An 18,427-nucleotide genomic window follows, 5' to 3' on the forward strand; every position below is an offset into this window, starting at 1 on the left:
ATCAAAGATGTTGGCTAACGTTATGCTTTGATGTTGCATCTCAGTCTTAGAAGTATAGGTGGAGAGATAGCTTGGGCATGCATGTAGGTAGGAGTCACACGAGAGGTGTACACAGGAGAGACATGGACACATGTCAAGGTGTGTTGGTGTTGTGTCCATATCTTAGATATGTCGGACACTGACAAGAAAGCATTAGAAGTGTTCGGGCTTCATAGGAAATGGTCTTCTATGGAATAATTATGAGAAGAGTTTTGTGGGGCTTAGGGAAATTGATGATGCATAGTTCATTTATTCTAGATTGTTTTAGGGCTTATTTTAAATTTATTAGAATTTTTTAATTTATTTACATGAATTTTCTTTTGCTGTAATTTTAGGTTTAAATCTTTATTATTTATGGTTAAATTTTGTTTTAGATGAGATTATATTTTATTTTAAATAATTTGATATACCTTTATCAATCCTATATATATATATATATATATATATTAAGGGCTTGTATTTGGATTATTGATTGAATAAATTTTAATTAAAGCGTCGTCTCACATAAAACGGCGGCCTTCTGATGACCCGGTTAGGAGAGTAGAGGTATTAGATTTGACTTATGTTAAGAAAGGTAGGGATAGACCTAAAAAGACTTGGTTAGAAAATATTAGGAATGACCTTTAACGAGAATTTGACTTTAATAGGACACAATGGAGATAAAGGATTCATGTAGCCGACCCCACGTAGTGGGATAAAGGCTTGATGTTGTTGTTGTTGTCGTCTCTTATACCCTCTTATCTCTCTTTTCTCTCCTAGCTGGTGGACCCCAAATGCTATTTCCTTCTCTTTCCATTGCTCTTGATCTGCATCACGTGGTTTTTAGCTTTTTTTGTATGGGAAACTATTAGTGATAACAATCAAATTTTATGTTTGTATATGGTTTGTTAAAACTTATCTGCATGCAGGCATATCAGTTGTCCATACTGTGCTTTTTTTTTTTTATTGCATGTACATAAGTGAATCATTGGAGTGTCTCTCAGAGTATTAATTGTCTTGTAGAAAGAATTCCTTTTTTCTCCTGATAGTTTATTATGCAGATTGCTTAAATGCTTATAATGCTTTTTTGTTTTTTGACCTTTGTCCACTAAATGGAGAAACATCTAGAACAGCTATCATCAATTAAGTTGTGCAAATCAAGTTGTTGTATGCAATACTCATGTGCTGTATAATCCAAAGCGAGGAGAAATCAAGCTGGGCCAGGTAGCTGTGATATTCCTTGCACAGTATTTCTTTCTTCTTTGGATGAACTTCATATTGCTTGCATAACATTTTGCTCAAGATCACTTGTGCAAGGGGACTTGGGGTAGAATTATCAACTCGCGTAGCATTCGATAAAAACGAATATATTATTATATAGCTGACCCAAATTTTGTGATAAGGCCAAGGATGATGATGTGCTAAAGCTGAAGGTGTGTTTAATGATTTTAACTTCAGAAAAAAAAGGCATTATTTTTTGATGTTTTGAAAAATTGCTCAGCTTTGTTTTTAATGGCTATTAGAGTAAAAAGATTGCACTAAATATTCATTAGTGGGTAGACAAGTTTCTTTTTTAGTTATCAATAAACCATGTAGATATGATAAAGAGGCATGAATGTAAATGTAAAGCATATTTCTGAATCTGAATATATGGAAGTATTTTAGTAGTGGCAGTTTCTTCTATTTCCTGAACAGTAGATTTGGAAATGCTAAATTGTGTACTTTTTGTTTGCATTTTTCCTACATTTGAGGACAATGTTCAAATGCTGTAGCGTAGGCTGTTGAGTGGACCCGTTTCCACGGTGCATCTTTGGCGTTAATTCTAGTTAACATGTCAGCATTGGAGTCGATGGATTAGAATGTGCTGGTTGGTCATTCACACTGGTTTTCCGAGATAGTTCCCAGGCACATAGAATTGACATCTTTCGAGGGACAACAGTACCCTTAGAACTAACTTCCCAATCCCAATTAGGTACAACAACTGATGCCAATGGGTATTCAATAATCAAATTTTTTTTTATCAAATAACCACTTATAACTTCTGTAGATCACGTCTATAAGGTTGTCTACCATGTTCTTAGCAGTTGACACATGATCTCTTTATCTTGTTATCTTCTGATTTGCTGCAGCAGAATGTTAACATGGTAAATGTTTAAAGGGGAAGCCTCAGAGCCCCTGTGGATTTGGAAATCCTTGGTTATAACTTATAAATACCTTATTTAATGATGGGTTGTGAATGTTTTTGTATTTTTTGATCTCCTATATATCATGGTCGCCATTGGGGAGGGGGGGGGGGTTTGGGGTTGGAGCTCCAAAATAAGATCAGACCATGCTAAAGCAAAAAAGACCATCCTTCTTCCCATTAGTGGTTATTCTATTGATTTTCCATTTTGCTTCATTTACTCATTTCTTTCACGATCAATGACCCATAAAGTAACCCGACTAGTCAAAATCTATGCATCTCTCATAGATTCAAGCCTTGCAGCAACATTCGTTTTGGTATTCTCATTGAGATATAGTCTGTGGAAAGTTGAAAAACCAGAGTCCTCATTGGCTACAACTAGGAGGTTCTCTCTCTAGTTATGGAAGCAAATCATGCTATGTTACTTGGGTCTTATTCACAGTGATCCGAAATTGTATTGAGAGTCTGTCCTAGCTCCTAGAAGTTTTTTGACAAGATTGAGTCATTAGGGAAGGATATGGATTCTCTCAGCCTTTGGAAGAAAAGCATTCAAGTTTGGGATATACTAAATTCTTTTTAAGGAAGGGTGCGCGGCTGAAGGACAGGAAGCACTTGTAAACAAGGAAAGGGTGTTTGGCAAGAAAGAACAACATTGACTATGAAATAAAATACTCAGTAACAGAGAAGAGTCAAGTATAAGATTGTCTTCGGCGTATAAGTGCTCTCACCTACTGACATAACATTTACTTAAATAGAAGGTCTTCATCATGAAAAAAAATACGTTATACTCTTAGCTCTATGCTATAAGAAATGAAGGCCGAAGCAAAATTCATTTCGAAGATCATTTGTTCTGATTATGCTGTCCTCTTTATCACTTCACATTCTCATCCCAACTGCTTTATTTCGATACCTGGAGATAAATATTAACTATATTATAATTTAGTGGAAACACGTGATATATTAAATATAACTCCAAGATAAGCTTCAATATGTTCTTAAGGGTCGCACAATACAAAGTTCAATAGACTAGCGCTAATACTTGACATGAAGTAGAAACTTCTCAGAAGAAACAATTGCAAGGTTTTGAGCTAAACTCGAGGGGTTGAGTCATTGGTGACATCGGAGTTGATATTTGTCTAAGGGGATAACTTTAAGTCAACTTTATCTAATGGATAGCTTGTGCCATATCAGTGACAAATTTTAGCATCCGATATGGCCACCATGTGTTCTTGTTCATGCCTTTTAGTATGACTAATGCATCTACTATATTTATGGATATTGAGCTTTTATTTTGATTATATCATCTAGTATTGAAGGATTCTAGTGTTCAATAATGCATCATTGAAGGTTTGGGATGTATATTAATGCAACATGGTAAAGTGTTTTCTTATGCCTCTGTGCAATTAAAGTCATTTGAAAAGAACTATCCTAACTCACGATATAGAACTATCAACTATTATTTTTTTATTGAAGATTTATAGGCCCTATATATAAGATGTTAGATGTGAAATTTTTACTGATTATTAGAGTTAGAAAAAATGTTTAAAATTGCGCAATTGGGTTTTGAGCCGTTTTTTGTTCATGAGACGAGGCGTAAGCCTGAAGGCATTAAAGTAAAAAAATTGCGTAAAGTAATAATAAATGTTAAAAGTGATTTTTATATAATACCTAAATAATATGTTAAATAATGATATATTAAATTCTTATTGAATTATGAATTAACAAATTGACATACATATCAAATAAAAAATTACACAAGATATAAAGTGACAAGCGATAAATTGCGTAAAATGGAATTAAAATCCAAATATTATAAGAACAAAACAATATTAAATATTGAAATAGCATAAAAGTATCATATAACATCAAGTTCAATTCCAAATTTCTTCTTTCTCAATTCTCTACTCATTTACATTTAATTCCTAATGAAAGCTGAAATTGTTGGCAACAACTTAGAAATTATTTGAATTGTCATCATTGAGGGGGTTATCTGAGTTGTAGCCATAACAAATTGGTCTGTCCTCTACCTCATTCGGTAGAGTCGAATGCCTCACAATATGCTTTTTTTTAATTTATTTCAATCATGTTCATTTTTTAAAAATATTTTCATCAACAGAAATATGAGATTAGTGCTCCAAATTTTTTAGGATAGTGGTGTGTAGCTTTCAAGTGATTGTCAGTGACGTCTACGACAGTTTTGGCTATGACGAAGGCCGCGGGTTGGAGGTAGAGGCAATTGAGAGGAAGTTGTGCTCGAATGTGCATGAATGTGTGATATATGCTAGTTTTAACAAAAAAATATACAAATAGGGTGAGACGTAAGCCTCACGGTAATGAGTATCTTTGTGTGACTTGTTCTCTCCATCTGAGGTCCAAATCCAGTAGTCTAGAACAAATCCCCTATGATATAAATCAACTTTCACATCATCAAGCTTGAGGAATGCTTGATTTTTGTGCTTCGAACATGGACATCTAAGCATTTCATCGAACTTAAAGGAAGGTAGTTGAGATGCAAATTGAATAAAAGTCTCAACGCCCTGCATAAATTCATTTGTTAATACTCTTCGACCCAGTAACAATCTGTTATATATCAAATATCTCTCTTCTTGGATAGTCATTTGGATGTTAAAACAAAAGTTCCCTACATAGTTGTGAAATCAATTATTAGAAGATATGCGGCCTTAAATCTCGTTTAAATCTAAGAAAGAATTATCATTTACTCTCCTAAACGGGTTATCGGAAGGCAACCGTTTTATGTATTTGTTTTAAATCAATGTTATGCTTCTCTTTTAATGGCCAAGATTCTGCACCATAAAGCATTGCAGGTCTAACCACCATCTTATAGAATTTTCTCTTAAGTTTGAGGGGAGCTTTTCTATCACACAACAAGTCCAAAACATTCCTCCACTTTAACCATCCAACTTGAATTCTACTAATAATAATCCTATCTATTTCACCTTCAACTTCCTCGTCTTTTCAACAAGAAGAATATCTTCAACAAAAAGTATACACCAGGGTACAACCTCTTGCAAATTTCTAGTGAGAACATCCATGACTAAAGCAAAAAGGTATGGACTTAAGGTCGATCCTTGACGTAATCCAACTAAAGTAGAAAAATATTTGGTCAAACTACCTTCTTTCTAAATACAAGTAATAACTCTTGCATACATATCCTTAATGACTTGAATATAAGCATTTATTATCCCCTTTCTTTTCTATAACTCTCCATAGCGTTTCTCTTGAAACTTTATCATACTTTTATTAAATCAATAAATATCATGTATAAATTCTCCTTATTCTCTATATACTTCTCCATCAAACATAATAAAAAAATGTATAGCTTCCATAGTTGACCTACCTTGCATGAATCCAAATTAATTTTGCCAAACATTAGCATTACGCCGCAATCTATACTCCATAACTCTCTCCCATAGTTTTAAAGCATGACACATTAACATTAAAAAGTTTAGTAAAAGAAAAAATTCAAACCTTCGGTTCGGGGCGTTGCCGAAGTGCTCAACGGGTTTCGGCAGTAGAGTGCGGGCGTGATCGGTGGCGGGAGTGAAGGTGAGATCGCTGGCCAAAGTTAGGGCGTCGGCGGCTGGATTCCTGCGGAGGCAGTTGGAGGCGATCGCGAGCGCGAGCGTCTGGAGGAAAATGATACACGAACAAAAGAGGAAGGGTTGGGTTGGCCAATTTTAGGTCAATTTTCGGCAGTTATCCGGCTGTTTAGATCGCCGGGAAAAAAATACTTAACATCGACTGCTAAGCGGCTGGTAAAGGCGACGTGAAAACAGCAGAACCAGCGGCCTACCCGGTGGTTATTTTACCGCCGGCATTTCCAGCGGTTTATTTTTAAAAATCGCCGGCTAAACTGCTGATTAATACCGGCAGTCCAATAGCCGGTTTAACTGCAACCGCCGGTAAACGCTGATTTTCCTGTAGTGAATCCTAAGGAAGAGGTGGCTCAAATTTAATCACGAAGTTCTTGCTTGATAACCTTTGAATGTTTTATGCAAATGTATTGGAATTACGTTGGAGGTGCCAAAAATTAAATTATTGGGGGTCAAAGGTACACTATGCAAATTGTTGCGTTGCATTTGATCGTTAGGACTAGGGCTGTCAAAATCGGGTCACGGGTCGGGTTCGGGTCCAACCCGAAATTGACCCGACACTGTTCAACCCGACCCGAACTCGACCCGTTTTTGCAAACGGGTCGGTTTTCCGAACCCAAACCCGACTCGCTTTGGGTCCGAGTCAACCCGAACCTGACCCGATTCAGATATATTTTATTAAAGTTTTTTATTTAATTCAATTTATTTAAATCTAAATCAAATTAAGGTAAGATTTACTTCAATTAATTTAAAATAAATCATGATTAATTTAATTTGGACAATAATGTTTATAATTTTTTTAAATATCATTTACTTATTTAATAAAAATCCATTAAAACCCTCCTAAATTAATTAAAAACGGGTCAAACCGGGTTGATTTCGGATTTCCGGGTCAAGCCGAACCCGACCCGGTTTTGCAAACGGGTCGAAATCCCTAACCTGTACCCGACCCGGTTCGGGTTCGGGTCGGGTCAAATATTGACACCCCTAGTTAGGACCTATGGCGACAATAGGAACTGTGATTCAACGTCCTTTTCTTTTGTGAGGACTTCTCTCATCTTGTTGCTCTACTAGGAGCTTGATGGGCTGACCATCCTGTTTATGTGGTTTCAAAATGGGTTGTAATGGACGAGCAATTTCAAACTACCAACATGTGCAAATTTGAGCTTCCCGCATCTCTGACGTCTTTCCAAGAAGGTTATGGCTTAATCCATTACCACTCAAATTTTTAGACAAAGCATGTTTATGCTAATTTATTTAATCAATTATCCCGTGAAATCTTTGGGCATCATGTCAATGCATGACAACTATTCACTTGATGTATATTCCTTAATTTAGATTGTTGTTGATGCTCGGCATTTGCTTCATGCTTCTTCATGCTTTTATTTGTTATTGTTAATATAAGTAACACTAACATATCAGTGAAAAAGATGCTATATTTAACAGCATGCATGTATTTCCTTAATGCTTTCTTATCTTAATCTTATGCAAGCTTTCTAGATGAGAGGCCAGTTGTAGATATTCTTTAACATGTCAAAAACAGAAAAAACAGCTAAAATGAATACTCTAAAATAAATGTAAGTCTGCATAAATGTTCCTAACTGGATCATGTTACTCATATTTCCTGCTTTTTGGTAATAATTATAAATTTAAAACTATAAACAGGTGAGAGTTCTCCTTGATAGAGCATTTGCCATCTCTCGTGCTTGGAATGATGCTCCGGTTATTGTGTGCGGAGATTTCAATTCTATACCGATGGTAAGATTTGTTGTTTATGGTTTTCTTGGTCAGTTATTTTTCAGCTGTATCTACTACCATAAATCTGCATGTTATGTTAGAATTCTTTAGTTCTAGGATTTTGTTATTATTATTATTATTATTATTTGTTTCTTTTTTCGTCTTACTATCACCAATTGATTGTTATTTATTTCTTTCATTCAGAGCCCCCTATACAAATTTATAGCCACGCAAAAGGTATGTCTTCTTCTATAAAGATTCATGAAGAGTTCTTTGCTATCTTTCTACTGTATAATGCTTCAAATATTTATTGTAACTCAAATTTGCCGCCCCCACCCCCTTCAGTCCTTGAAGTGTAACAGAAAAGGAAAATCTAGACAAATACATTTCTCACTAGCACCCATCTTGAACTACAGTCGTCAAGATCAAAAGAATAGGAAATAATCTATCTAGACTATCCTAACACAAATAATTTTCTTGTCTTAAAATTTTATCTCAATATTTAATGTTTGGAAACATATTCGTTATACATCAAAATAAAGTACAGAGCATTTTTTAACTTTCAAATAAAATTTACATACCTAAAAGTTTTAATGTATATCTCCCTGATCTGTCTTCTATGTACACTCAAAACTTATGTACACAATGCAACCACATGTATGCCTAGAGCCTCACTAGCTCTTTCCTTTTCATGTAATACATCCATCAGTGAGCTGAATGCTCAATGGAATACACAATTTTAGTACAAGAACAAGAAAAAATAATTTGCATTCTGATATTTGAACATAAGCAGTGTAAATAATCAATGCATATAACTATGCAATTCACCATATGAACTCTTTCAGCTTTCTCCATGTTTCTTATTCTATTTATTTTACACTAATTTAGACATGTCATATGATGACTATAAGCTTTAGCACACTTACGGCTCCTCTCTTCAAAGTTGGATCTAAATCTCAAAATTTTTAGAAGAAAGAGAGTCAAGTACCTCTTGTACTGTCTCTACCTATGATGCACCGACACGGACACGAGACACAACAATTTTTAAAAATATAGGACAAGGGTGCGGCGTGGACACGGCATAATAATTTTTTAATATAATATATAAAAATTAAGGTGATATTATAGTAAAAATGACAAGCAATAATAAATCAATTTCATGATAACTTGTTTAGCTTCTAACATAAAGATGTTTAGTACAAAATGTCTATTGCACATTTTTATTCTGTGACCAGAAATTTTAAGTAGATGTGCCTTCACCCTAGAATAAGATCCTTTGTAGGTGTCACCACAATAATTGCATTTGAATGACACATTCCCTCCTCCTTCAAAGGTTTTTCCTAACTTTGTAACATGAATCCATAAAGGCTTATCAGTTTCTATAGATGGCTCTTTTGAACATTCACCTAATTCACTCCCGCCAGTAGTAGAGCTCATTTTGCTAACAAACCAATCATACATATGAATACATCAAATTAAATTGATATGAAGTGAAATCTAAATATCCCAATAATAAGACAACATGAATACAAAAATATACCAGTCTGCTGGGGGTCCAAGGGGGAAGATACCGAGTGGTACCGAGCATGTACCTAGCGGTACTGAGCTATACCGAGCATGTACCTAGTAGTACCGAGCATATACCTAGTAGTACCGAGCATGTACCTAACGGTACTGAGCGGTACCGAGCATGTACCTAGCAGTACTGAGCATATACCTAGCAGTATTGAGCATGTACCTAATTGTACCGAGCAGTACCGAGCATGTACCTAGCAGTACTGAGCATGTTCCTCTGAGAGTGCTCTTGAACACACTCCCAAAGAAACCTTCTCTTATGAGCCTCCTTACTACCATAAACAGTGATGATCCTCCACACTCCCTTATTGAAGACATTAAGATCCCCTATAACACATTGATCTATTGTCTTTACCACTGAAAAGGATGCCATATCCGATCTCCAAAGAATCATAATTCCACCAGAAAGCCCTTCTGAAGGAAGAAGGAAAAAATTCCAAGTAGGGCCCATCAATCTAACAAAAGAGACTCTATCAAAAGAATTGATCTTAGCCTCAACCAAACCCACAAAAAAATTTTTAAAATCTTTAATAAATTCCTTCATATAGAAAGAGGCTTCTCTCTTCTTGGCCCCTCTACAATTCCGGAAAGCTATAGATTCCATTTAAAGAATCTTGGGGGAAGAGCCCCCATCTCTTCTCTTGTTACCCTCCTCAAAAATTCTACCACGTGGAATGTTTTTAATAGGCCCTAAGTTCTTTAGCGAGCTTACATTTGATCAATTTCCCATTAGAGCCAATGTCCCTCTCCTTCTCCACACCACACAACTTCCCCTCACTGTCCTTTTTCCCTCCATTTTTATCAGAAACTCCCCCACCACCAGCCACTTTTTCTTCACATTTACTACCACAGGTAACAGAAATAGTGTTAATCAATTCAACTCCCTCCCCTTCCATCTCCTTCCCATTCAACACTTCAAACTTATTTATATTAACTGAGATAAAAGATTTATCAATAGAAGAAGACAAACCAACCATTTCAACTGCATTCTCTACTTTATCCGAGCTCTTCACGGCTACATCCTCAATAGAATTCGGTTGTACCCCGTGAGCAAGCACTTCCTGTTCCACACATATTTCCCCTTCTTCCAGGAGATTATCTTCAGCATTAGAGTCCAACTCCACAACTGCATCCACATTCTGTACAGCTTTTTCAACTGAAGCATTTTCACCATGAATTTCTTTAGTCTTTTTCCACAGTTTTTTAGTAACCTTCATTTTTTCCTTCATCAGAGCAGGTCTTCTACTATTCCTCCTATTAACCATGATCCATGGTCTATAGGTAGAGTCAGTATCCATCTCTTGAGTCTTCTCCACCTCCTTAACATGCTTAGAATTCTCTCCATCAACAATCTGATCCATCGTACCAGATTTCCTAAGCTTGCAATCAGATTTCACATGACCAATTAATCCACAATCATAACAAAAAGTGGATATTTTCTCATACTCAAACCTCTGAAAAAACCTCCCAGATATGCTCTACACCCAAACTCCTAGTGGAAGACGTTGATCAAGCTTAACTCTTAAACAAACCCTTGCAAATTCACTTTTCCCCCACTGAAACATGTTCCCATCCATCATTAGAGGTTTGCCGATCATTGCAGCTATTCTTGCCACATTCACTTCATCCCAACATTGCAGGGGTAAGTGAGGCATCCTAATCCAAATAGGTGAGGATAGTCCCTTCAATGATAAGGTTGAAAAATTCACCGTCCACTTCTCCATTCCCACAATGTGCCCATTGACAAACCAAGGGCCTCCTGACAAAACACCTTCCATCATCTCCGTAGAGGAACACAAAAACCAACCTTTGCCAAGGGTTGTGAAATGAAAATTCTCAAACTGTTTCCATTGTCGTCTTACTTCCCAAGCTACAATATGCGATGGTATTTCCGTTCCAAACACCTTGATTACTAAGGAGTTTTTCAGCTTGCTAGAATTCAGAATCTCAACATCTTCCCTCATTTTAACTGCTTTTCCATCTTCTGTTAATACCAAATACTACTCTTTGAAATCCAATTGGATGTAAGGCTTCTTTTTCCACGGATTGCTTTCCACCTCATTCCCACCTCTTGCAGACATTTCCACATTCACCTTATCCACAACACCATTTTCCTTCACTTCCAAACAACCATTGAAATGAAGATTTGTGTTAACAGGAATATGAGAATTCGCATTTATCCCTAGGACATGTCCTGAGATTGCATTTGAATTACCAAATCTGTTAACATATATTTTCATTCCAGACGACGAAGCCGACGGGTCAACCAAATCTCGTTCCGAAGATCTCTTAGCTAACCTAGGAGTTACAGCACATACCTCTTCAGCAATGGCCTTGCCCTTAACCTTCCACATGAAACTTCTTCTTAGGGAACTCCTTGATGTTTTCTTTAATCAGCAACGACCCTCCAGCATTATTGAACGCAAGCTCCAAATTACTCTGTTTTAAAACATCATTCTGGCGATTGACTTCTTCTAGTTTTTGATTAAGCAATCCTCCATCCGCAGTATACCTCATTGACGCCGCCAAAGATGGCCGGCGGCCCTCCTCCACCATCTCCCACGTCAATTCCTCAGACTAAGGAGTAAAAATCGGGAACATAAAATTCAAATTTTAGAACCTTTCTCTCTCTAGAAAACCAGAGCTTCTCTCTCTAAAGTATTCTCCTAAGCATTTTACTTCATTCAAATATTAGGTTGAAAGAAATTATTAGAACGATGAACTTATACTTTATGATTAAGTTCTTGTCAATCCTAAAAGAGGGAAAACCAATATTATATTCTCTGTACCCTACCAAAGCACAAAGGATAAGAAAGGAAACGCATCCTAGGAAGATGAAGGTGGTTGGGAGACCTTTATCTCGAAGAAAACTAAACAAATAATAAATGTCTTACTAGCCATTTAAGGCATTCATTGTAAAAGTGCGTTAGAATTAGAAGTTGATTTAAGATATCTTTCTTAAAAAAATCTAGTGACAGGGGGACCTGACTCAAGTGAGAAGAAACATTTAAAATATTTTAAAGACAAAAAAGGAAAGCATAAGCCTAGATCAAAATTTCAGAAAGAAAAGAAGAAGAAATTAACAAGGCATAAAACTGTAATTAAAAAATACATCGATTCCATCGATGAATATTAGCAACCTCCAAGGCGTCTTATCAGGCTAGATGAATACATGGTTATCTGTATCTTGACTCGAAACTAGAAAAGGAAGAGAATATTTCAATCGAGACATGCCGAGTCATAAATAAATGGGGTGGAATGGCTGCGAGAGGATGTAATGTACCTCTTGCTATCTATAAAGTTGATGTGAAAATCCCTTCTAAGGAAATAAATCAAACGCCAGCACCTTTTACTAAATTTTGATGAAGAATTACATTTCCCCAATAAAGAAAGTGATCATAAGGCTAAAAAGACCCTTAAAGAAAAATGCTCAAAACTCAGAAGAAGCTTAGATTATAAGGAAGTTGAAAATATGGAAATTTCAAAGAATTCTCAAGCTGAAACTAGTTCATCTTCAAATGTGACACATATCAGCTGAGAAGTGAAAAATAGGTTCCTCCACCTTAACTGAAAACAAAGGATAAGGAGAAGAACATTCTTCTCAACGAAGATGCTATTCCACAAAATCCTCTTAAACCTAAGGATGCTAGTGCCATGGTTTTTCTACAATATGGGGTCTTTGGATCTCAACATTCATATCTCACACGAGCAACATCCTATCATTATCTTGAGTACCCCCAACGACATCTTACATACGCGAACTCTTATAATATTACAGATAAGGAAGAGAGACCATCAAAATTTGAAAATCAAGCAGAAGATTGAATTGTAGATCTGAAAGAAAAACACCAAAAGAGTTTGAAGAAGGTGGCCAAGTTACTATAGACAAGCTCAAAGAAATAAACTTGGCACTAAAGAAGATTCCAAATCTACATTCCTCAGCACTAGTCTCTTACTGGACGGCATAGGAGTTGAGAATATTACTTCTTGAATACAATGACTATTTTGCATGGAATTACACTGAAATGTTCTGATCATCACCAAAGTTGGCAGTGCGTAAACTTTCTATCGATACCAAAATATCGTTTGTCAAGTAAGCACCCAAGCGAATGCGACTTGAAATTGAAAAATAAGTCATTACTGAAAACAAGAAGCTTATTGAAGCTATTTTTTTTTCAAAAAGAGAAATATGCTGATTGGACCGCCAATATTGTTCCAGTAAAAAAAAAGAACGGTCAAATTTGTGTTTGTATAGACTACCAAGATTTTAACAAAGTATGCCCAAAGGATGATTTCCCACTTCCCAATGCAGAACTTATGGTTAATAACACAACGAACCATGATATGTTCTCATTCATGAATGGATCATCGGGCTATAATCAAATCAAAGTGGACGCAGAGGATGAAAATCATACCTTATTTCGAGCTCCCATTGACATATTTTGCTACAAGGTGATGTCATTTGGCTTGAAAAATATTAGAGCTACATACTAAGGAGCAATGACTCGAATCTTCGATGATCTAATTTATAAACATGTTGAATGTTATGTTGATGACTTGGTCCATTAAAGTGTGCTTTCGGTGTTACATTCAAAAAATTTCTTGGATTTATTGTACGAGAAATGCCACCTCCAAAAACTTTAAAACAATTTCGTTCAATCCAGGGCAGATTGGCGTGCATTCGAAGGTTTATATTTAATATTTTAGATAGATATCAACCATTCACATGTTTAATGAAAAAAATATACCTTTTATATGGGATGATGCTTGTCAAGAAGCATTTGATAGTGTAAAATAATATTTGCTACATCCTTCAATCCTTACTGTCCCTATCACAGTAAACTCCTAATTTTATATACAACTGCTCTTGAAGAAGCACTCGGAGCATTGCTTGCACAAACAAATGAAGATGGTAATGAAAATGTCATTTATTATATCAGCAGACAATTAATAAGGGCATAATCTAAATATTCACCAATTGAAAATAATGCTTAGCATTAATTTTTATCGTTCAAAACCTCTAGCAATATATATTATCGCATAAAATCACTTTAATATCGAAAGTGGATCTATTTAAATTTTTAATGACTATACCCACTCTCATTGTCTTCTAGTCGAATGGGTCATCTTGCTAATTCAATTTGACATAACATTTATGCCACAAATAGTAGTAAAAGGGCAGGCTCTAGCTGATTTTATAGCAGTCCATCATTTACATGCATATTCTACACTCAATGATGAGTTGCCAAATGAGCGGATAGTAGAAGTGGAAGAAAAAAAATCTATAAGAATGAGAGCTCCATTTCGACGGAGCTTCATTAATAAAATCAACCATACCACCTAAATTTTTGACAATTCAGGTGGGAGTTGGCCTTATATTTATTACACTATAAAAATGGATACTCCGATATTCCTATAGCTTAACCGAGCCCCGCACTAATAATGAGGCTGACTATGAAGCTTTAATAGCGGGTCTTGAGTTGACATTTAATATGAAAATTCAGAAACTCCATATACATGAAGATTCTTAACTCAAAATCAAACAAATAATAGGCGCTTCCAAAATCAATAAATCTGAATTAATCTCATATCATGAATGTGCTCTGAACTCCTACAATAAATTCCTGAAATAACCCATTAGAATTACACGCAGTGAAAATAACAAAGCTGATATGCTGGCAACTCTAACAAAAAAATTAGCAAATCCATAGGAGGATTCAATTCTCATAACAATTTAAAATAGGCATGCATTAACTCCAGTTGTCATACAAGATGATGAAGGGAAAGAAAAGAAAGAAAGTCTAGCGATATCTGATAAAAATAATTGGAGAGATACATTCATCAGATACTTCAAGGAAGTGAGATTGCCCAAAAATAAATTTATGGCTTCGCAAATATTACGAAGGGTATTAAGATATTCTTTCGTGAATGAATCATTATATCATAGATCATTTAATCAAATGTGGCTATGATGTTTGGGTCTTGATTAATCCCAAAAAGTCATGAGTAAAGTTCACGAAGGATTTTGTGGTGTACATCAATCTGAACCGAAAATGAAAATCAACATTGAACGTATGAGATACTATTAACCAAGTATGGTTCAGGATTACAATGATCATGCTAAAAATGCCATCAATGTCAAGTGCATGTGGGTATTATACAATAGCGTCATGGTCATTTAAAAATTGGGTTATCTATATAATAGGTCCTATAGAATCACCATCTTCTTTTGGACATCAATTCATCCTTGCTTCCACTGACTACTTCTCAAAATGGGCTGAAGTAATTCCCTTGAGAAAAGTTAAAGCAAATTATGTGTTGAAATTCTTTCGAGATAACATTGTCTATCGATTTAGAGTACCACGTCGAGTTATATCTGACAATATTACGACCTTTAAAAGTGTTAAAATCTACAAATTTATCGATAGACATTAAATAGATTGGCATTATTCTTCAATATGTAATCCAAGAGCCAATGATTTAGCTGAAGCTTTTTATAAAACTTTGATAAAATTGCTAAAAAAAAATTCTATCTAAAAATAAGAGAGAATAACACGATAAATTGATAGAAGCCTTGTGGGCATATCGTACAACTTATTAAACTACAATGTAAGCCACCCCATATTTATTGATTTTCGGAACTGAGGCAAAATTACTTCTCGAGGTTGAGTTGTCGGCTCTTCGTATTGTTATTCGATACGAATTAACTAGAGAAGAAAATGATCTTCTATGACTTAAAGAAATTGAAGCTCTTTATGAAGTTCGACTTCAAGCACAGCAAAGTCTAGAATCCTACAAAACAAGAATGATTAGTGCCCATGATCGAATTGTTCGTCCTAGAAACTTCAAAGAGGTTGAACTTGTTTATGTTTTCTGAAGACTTATAATCTCTTACCATTGCTTTGTGGCAAATTTGACCCAATCTGAGAAGAATCCTTCATCATTGAAATAGCGTATGAAGGAGGAGCTATCAACTCTTAGACCTAAAATGTCAAAGGCCCATGCCACCAATAACTGATCAATATATGAAAAAATGTCACACATAACTATTTAACTAAAAAGATGTTATGTATGAAAAAATCATTCTGCAAAGTAGGAGGCAAATTTTAATCTCCTTCTGTAAAAATAGGAGACAATTTTTATATTCTCCTGCAAGGCAATAGATAAATTCAATTATCTATTGAAAAACAGGAAACAATTTTTATATTCACCTGCAAGGCGGGAGATAAATTCAATTACCTCCTGAAATACAAGTGGCAATCTTATAACTCCTGCGAAATGGAAGATGTTTGCTATATATACATCTGCAAGAAAGGAAAACAATTTATGCTCACAAATCTAAGGTCGAGCTAAAATCCATTGATTCAATAAGCCCAAGGGTCGAACCTTCAAAATTTTTTATGTTCACAAAATTGAGGGTCGAGCTAAAATCCATTTGTTCAATAAGCCTAAGAATCGAACCTTCAAAATCTTCAACACTTACAAACCTAAAGGTCGAACTATAATTTTATCAACTTACCTAGAAGGTTTAAAAATAAAATCCACAGGTTCAACAAGCCTAAGGGTCGAACCTTTAAAATTTTTTAAGTTCAACAAGTCTAAGAGTCGCAATATTTCTGCCTCCTTTCGACTGAAGCCCAAACACTACACGCATCTGAGTCGTCCCGCCCCAAGTCGAAAACCCACATCTTCCCTACCATCGGCCTTCAACTGCATACCTAGCTTGTTTCTGCCTCCCACGTGGTTTGTCCGGTTACAAAACCTACGTCAGACCGCCTCTGTACTGTTGGACCAAATCTCGCACGGGTCTGCCATCTTTGACTCCCACTCGACCGAACTCCTATACAGGCTTCGTCTCTCGTCCATAGGTAAATCCTTCCACCTCTCACATGTGAGCTGACCACTTACTTCCACGTTCGACACTGCACTCCCAGACCAAGCAATTCACCTGATCACGCCTCTGTCGTGTGAACCCTACCTGTCACTATTTCATGTGAACTCCTAATAAGAGTAACCAAATTATTACTTTCTCTTCCCTGATTGGTGCACATTTAATATAGTATGTTTTCAAATCAAGATCTCGTGCCGTTGATTTAAAATCCGACCCAGATGGTGTCAAATTCGAGACCTCGCAACCTCGATTTTAAAGTTGGTCGGGAAGAATTTCAAGTGAATCTCTTACACTTCGTCGATATTATATCCTGCTGAGATGATAGTGAAGACCTCACGTCATCAACCTTAAGTCTGACCGAGATGGTTTTAAATTTAAGGTATTGCATTGTCGGCCTTAGGTCCGGCCGGAAAGAAAATAACTGTAATTGCCGCCCGAACTCCCATAAGAGGAGTGGATGTCGGGTGGCTATTGATATCACTTCAAAAATCACTTAATTGGAGAGCGATTAAACTAAAATTTTAATTGATTTATTTGATTAATTAATCAATTGATTTAATTAAACTTAATTAATTAAAATGAAATTGTAATTAAAATTTGATAAATTGTTTAAATTAATTAATGAAAAGTTAATCAATTGAAACTTAATTTCAATTAATTAATTCATTAGAATTAATTAATTGAAACAAATTTATTAATATTAATTGCTTAATTAAATTTAATTGATTAATTAAAATTAATCAATTAAAATAAATTCATCAAAATCAATTAACTTATAGAATTAATTAATCAAAAAAGATAATTAAAAATTGATTAATTAATCAAAATTCATTAATGAAATTTGATTTGTTAATTTAAAAATTCAGGAGCAATTTAAAATTTGAGAATAATTTAAATTGAAGAGCTATTATTTAAAATTTGAGAGTATTAAAATTAAAATTGACTAATTTGTTAATTAATTAATTGATCAGTTGAGCAATTATAAAATAAAATGCAATAAAAAGATGGGAGGAGTTCCATAATCAATATATACAACATTTCTTTACAAATCCTAAACTCTTAACAAACACAACTTTCAACTCAACCAATTTTTCATACTCTATACAAATAACTCTCAACTCAACTAACTCTCAAAATCCTGTAGAGACAACTCTCAACTTAACATAAACTCAACAAACACTGGTTTCCAAACTCTAAACAAAAACTCAATACGCAACAAACAACACAACAATTTCAACAAACCCAAAAGAACCTAACACCTGTACTAACTTTGTACTCTCCTATGCAAACTCTGAGTCGGCACGAGCTCAAATAAGCAAATAAAATCAATCAAACATTGAAATTAAATAAATGCTAAAACAGAAAAAAGAGTGTGCTACTGGTAAAGTAACTACTAGTACAATACACAAT

At 35.2% G+C, this 18,427-nt stretch overlaps 1 protein-coding gene across 6 annotated transcripts in view; it reads left to right on the top strand.

The window, feature by feature from the left end:
* Positions 1-668: 668 nt before the first annotated feature.
* Positions 669-18,427, top strand: part of LOC110091856 (carbon catabolite repressor protein 4 homolog 6) — a 32,766-nt gene continuing 15,007 nt past the window's right edge. For 3 of the 6 annotated variants that reach the window (XR_003702990.1, XM_028700621.1, XM_028700623.1), the window contains exons 1-3: positions 669-1,242; positions 7,480-7,572; positions 7,756-7,788. Coding sequence is in view for 3 of the 6 variants with exons in the window: in XM_028700621.1 (XP_028556454.1) it covers positions 7,570-7,572; positions 7,756-7,788 (36 nt within the window). In the remaining 3 variants the exon portion in view is untranslated. Of the gene's footprint in view, positions 1,243-7,306; positions 7,392-7,479; positions 7,573-7,755; positions 7,789-18,427 lie in introns of all 6 variants that reach the window. The other 3 variants (XM_028700622.1, XM_028700625.1, XM_020816109.2) reach the window with 2 other exon arrangements.

The sequence above is a fragment of the Dendrobium catenatum genome, unplaced genomic scaffold, assembly GCF_001605985.2.
Source record: "Dendrobium catenatum unplaced genomic scaffold, ASM160598v2 fragScaff_scaffold_1557, whole genome shotgun sequence".
Classification (NCBI taxonomy): domain Eukaryota; kingdom Viridiplantae; phylum Streptophyta; class Magnoliopsida; order Asparagales; family Orchidaceae; genus Dendrobium; species Dendrobium catenatum.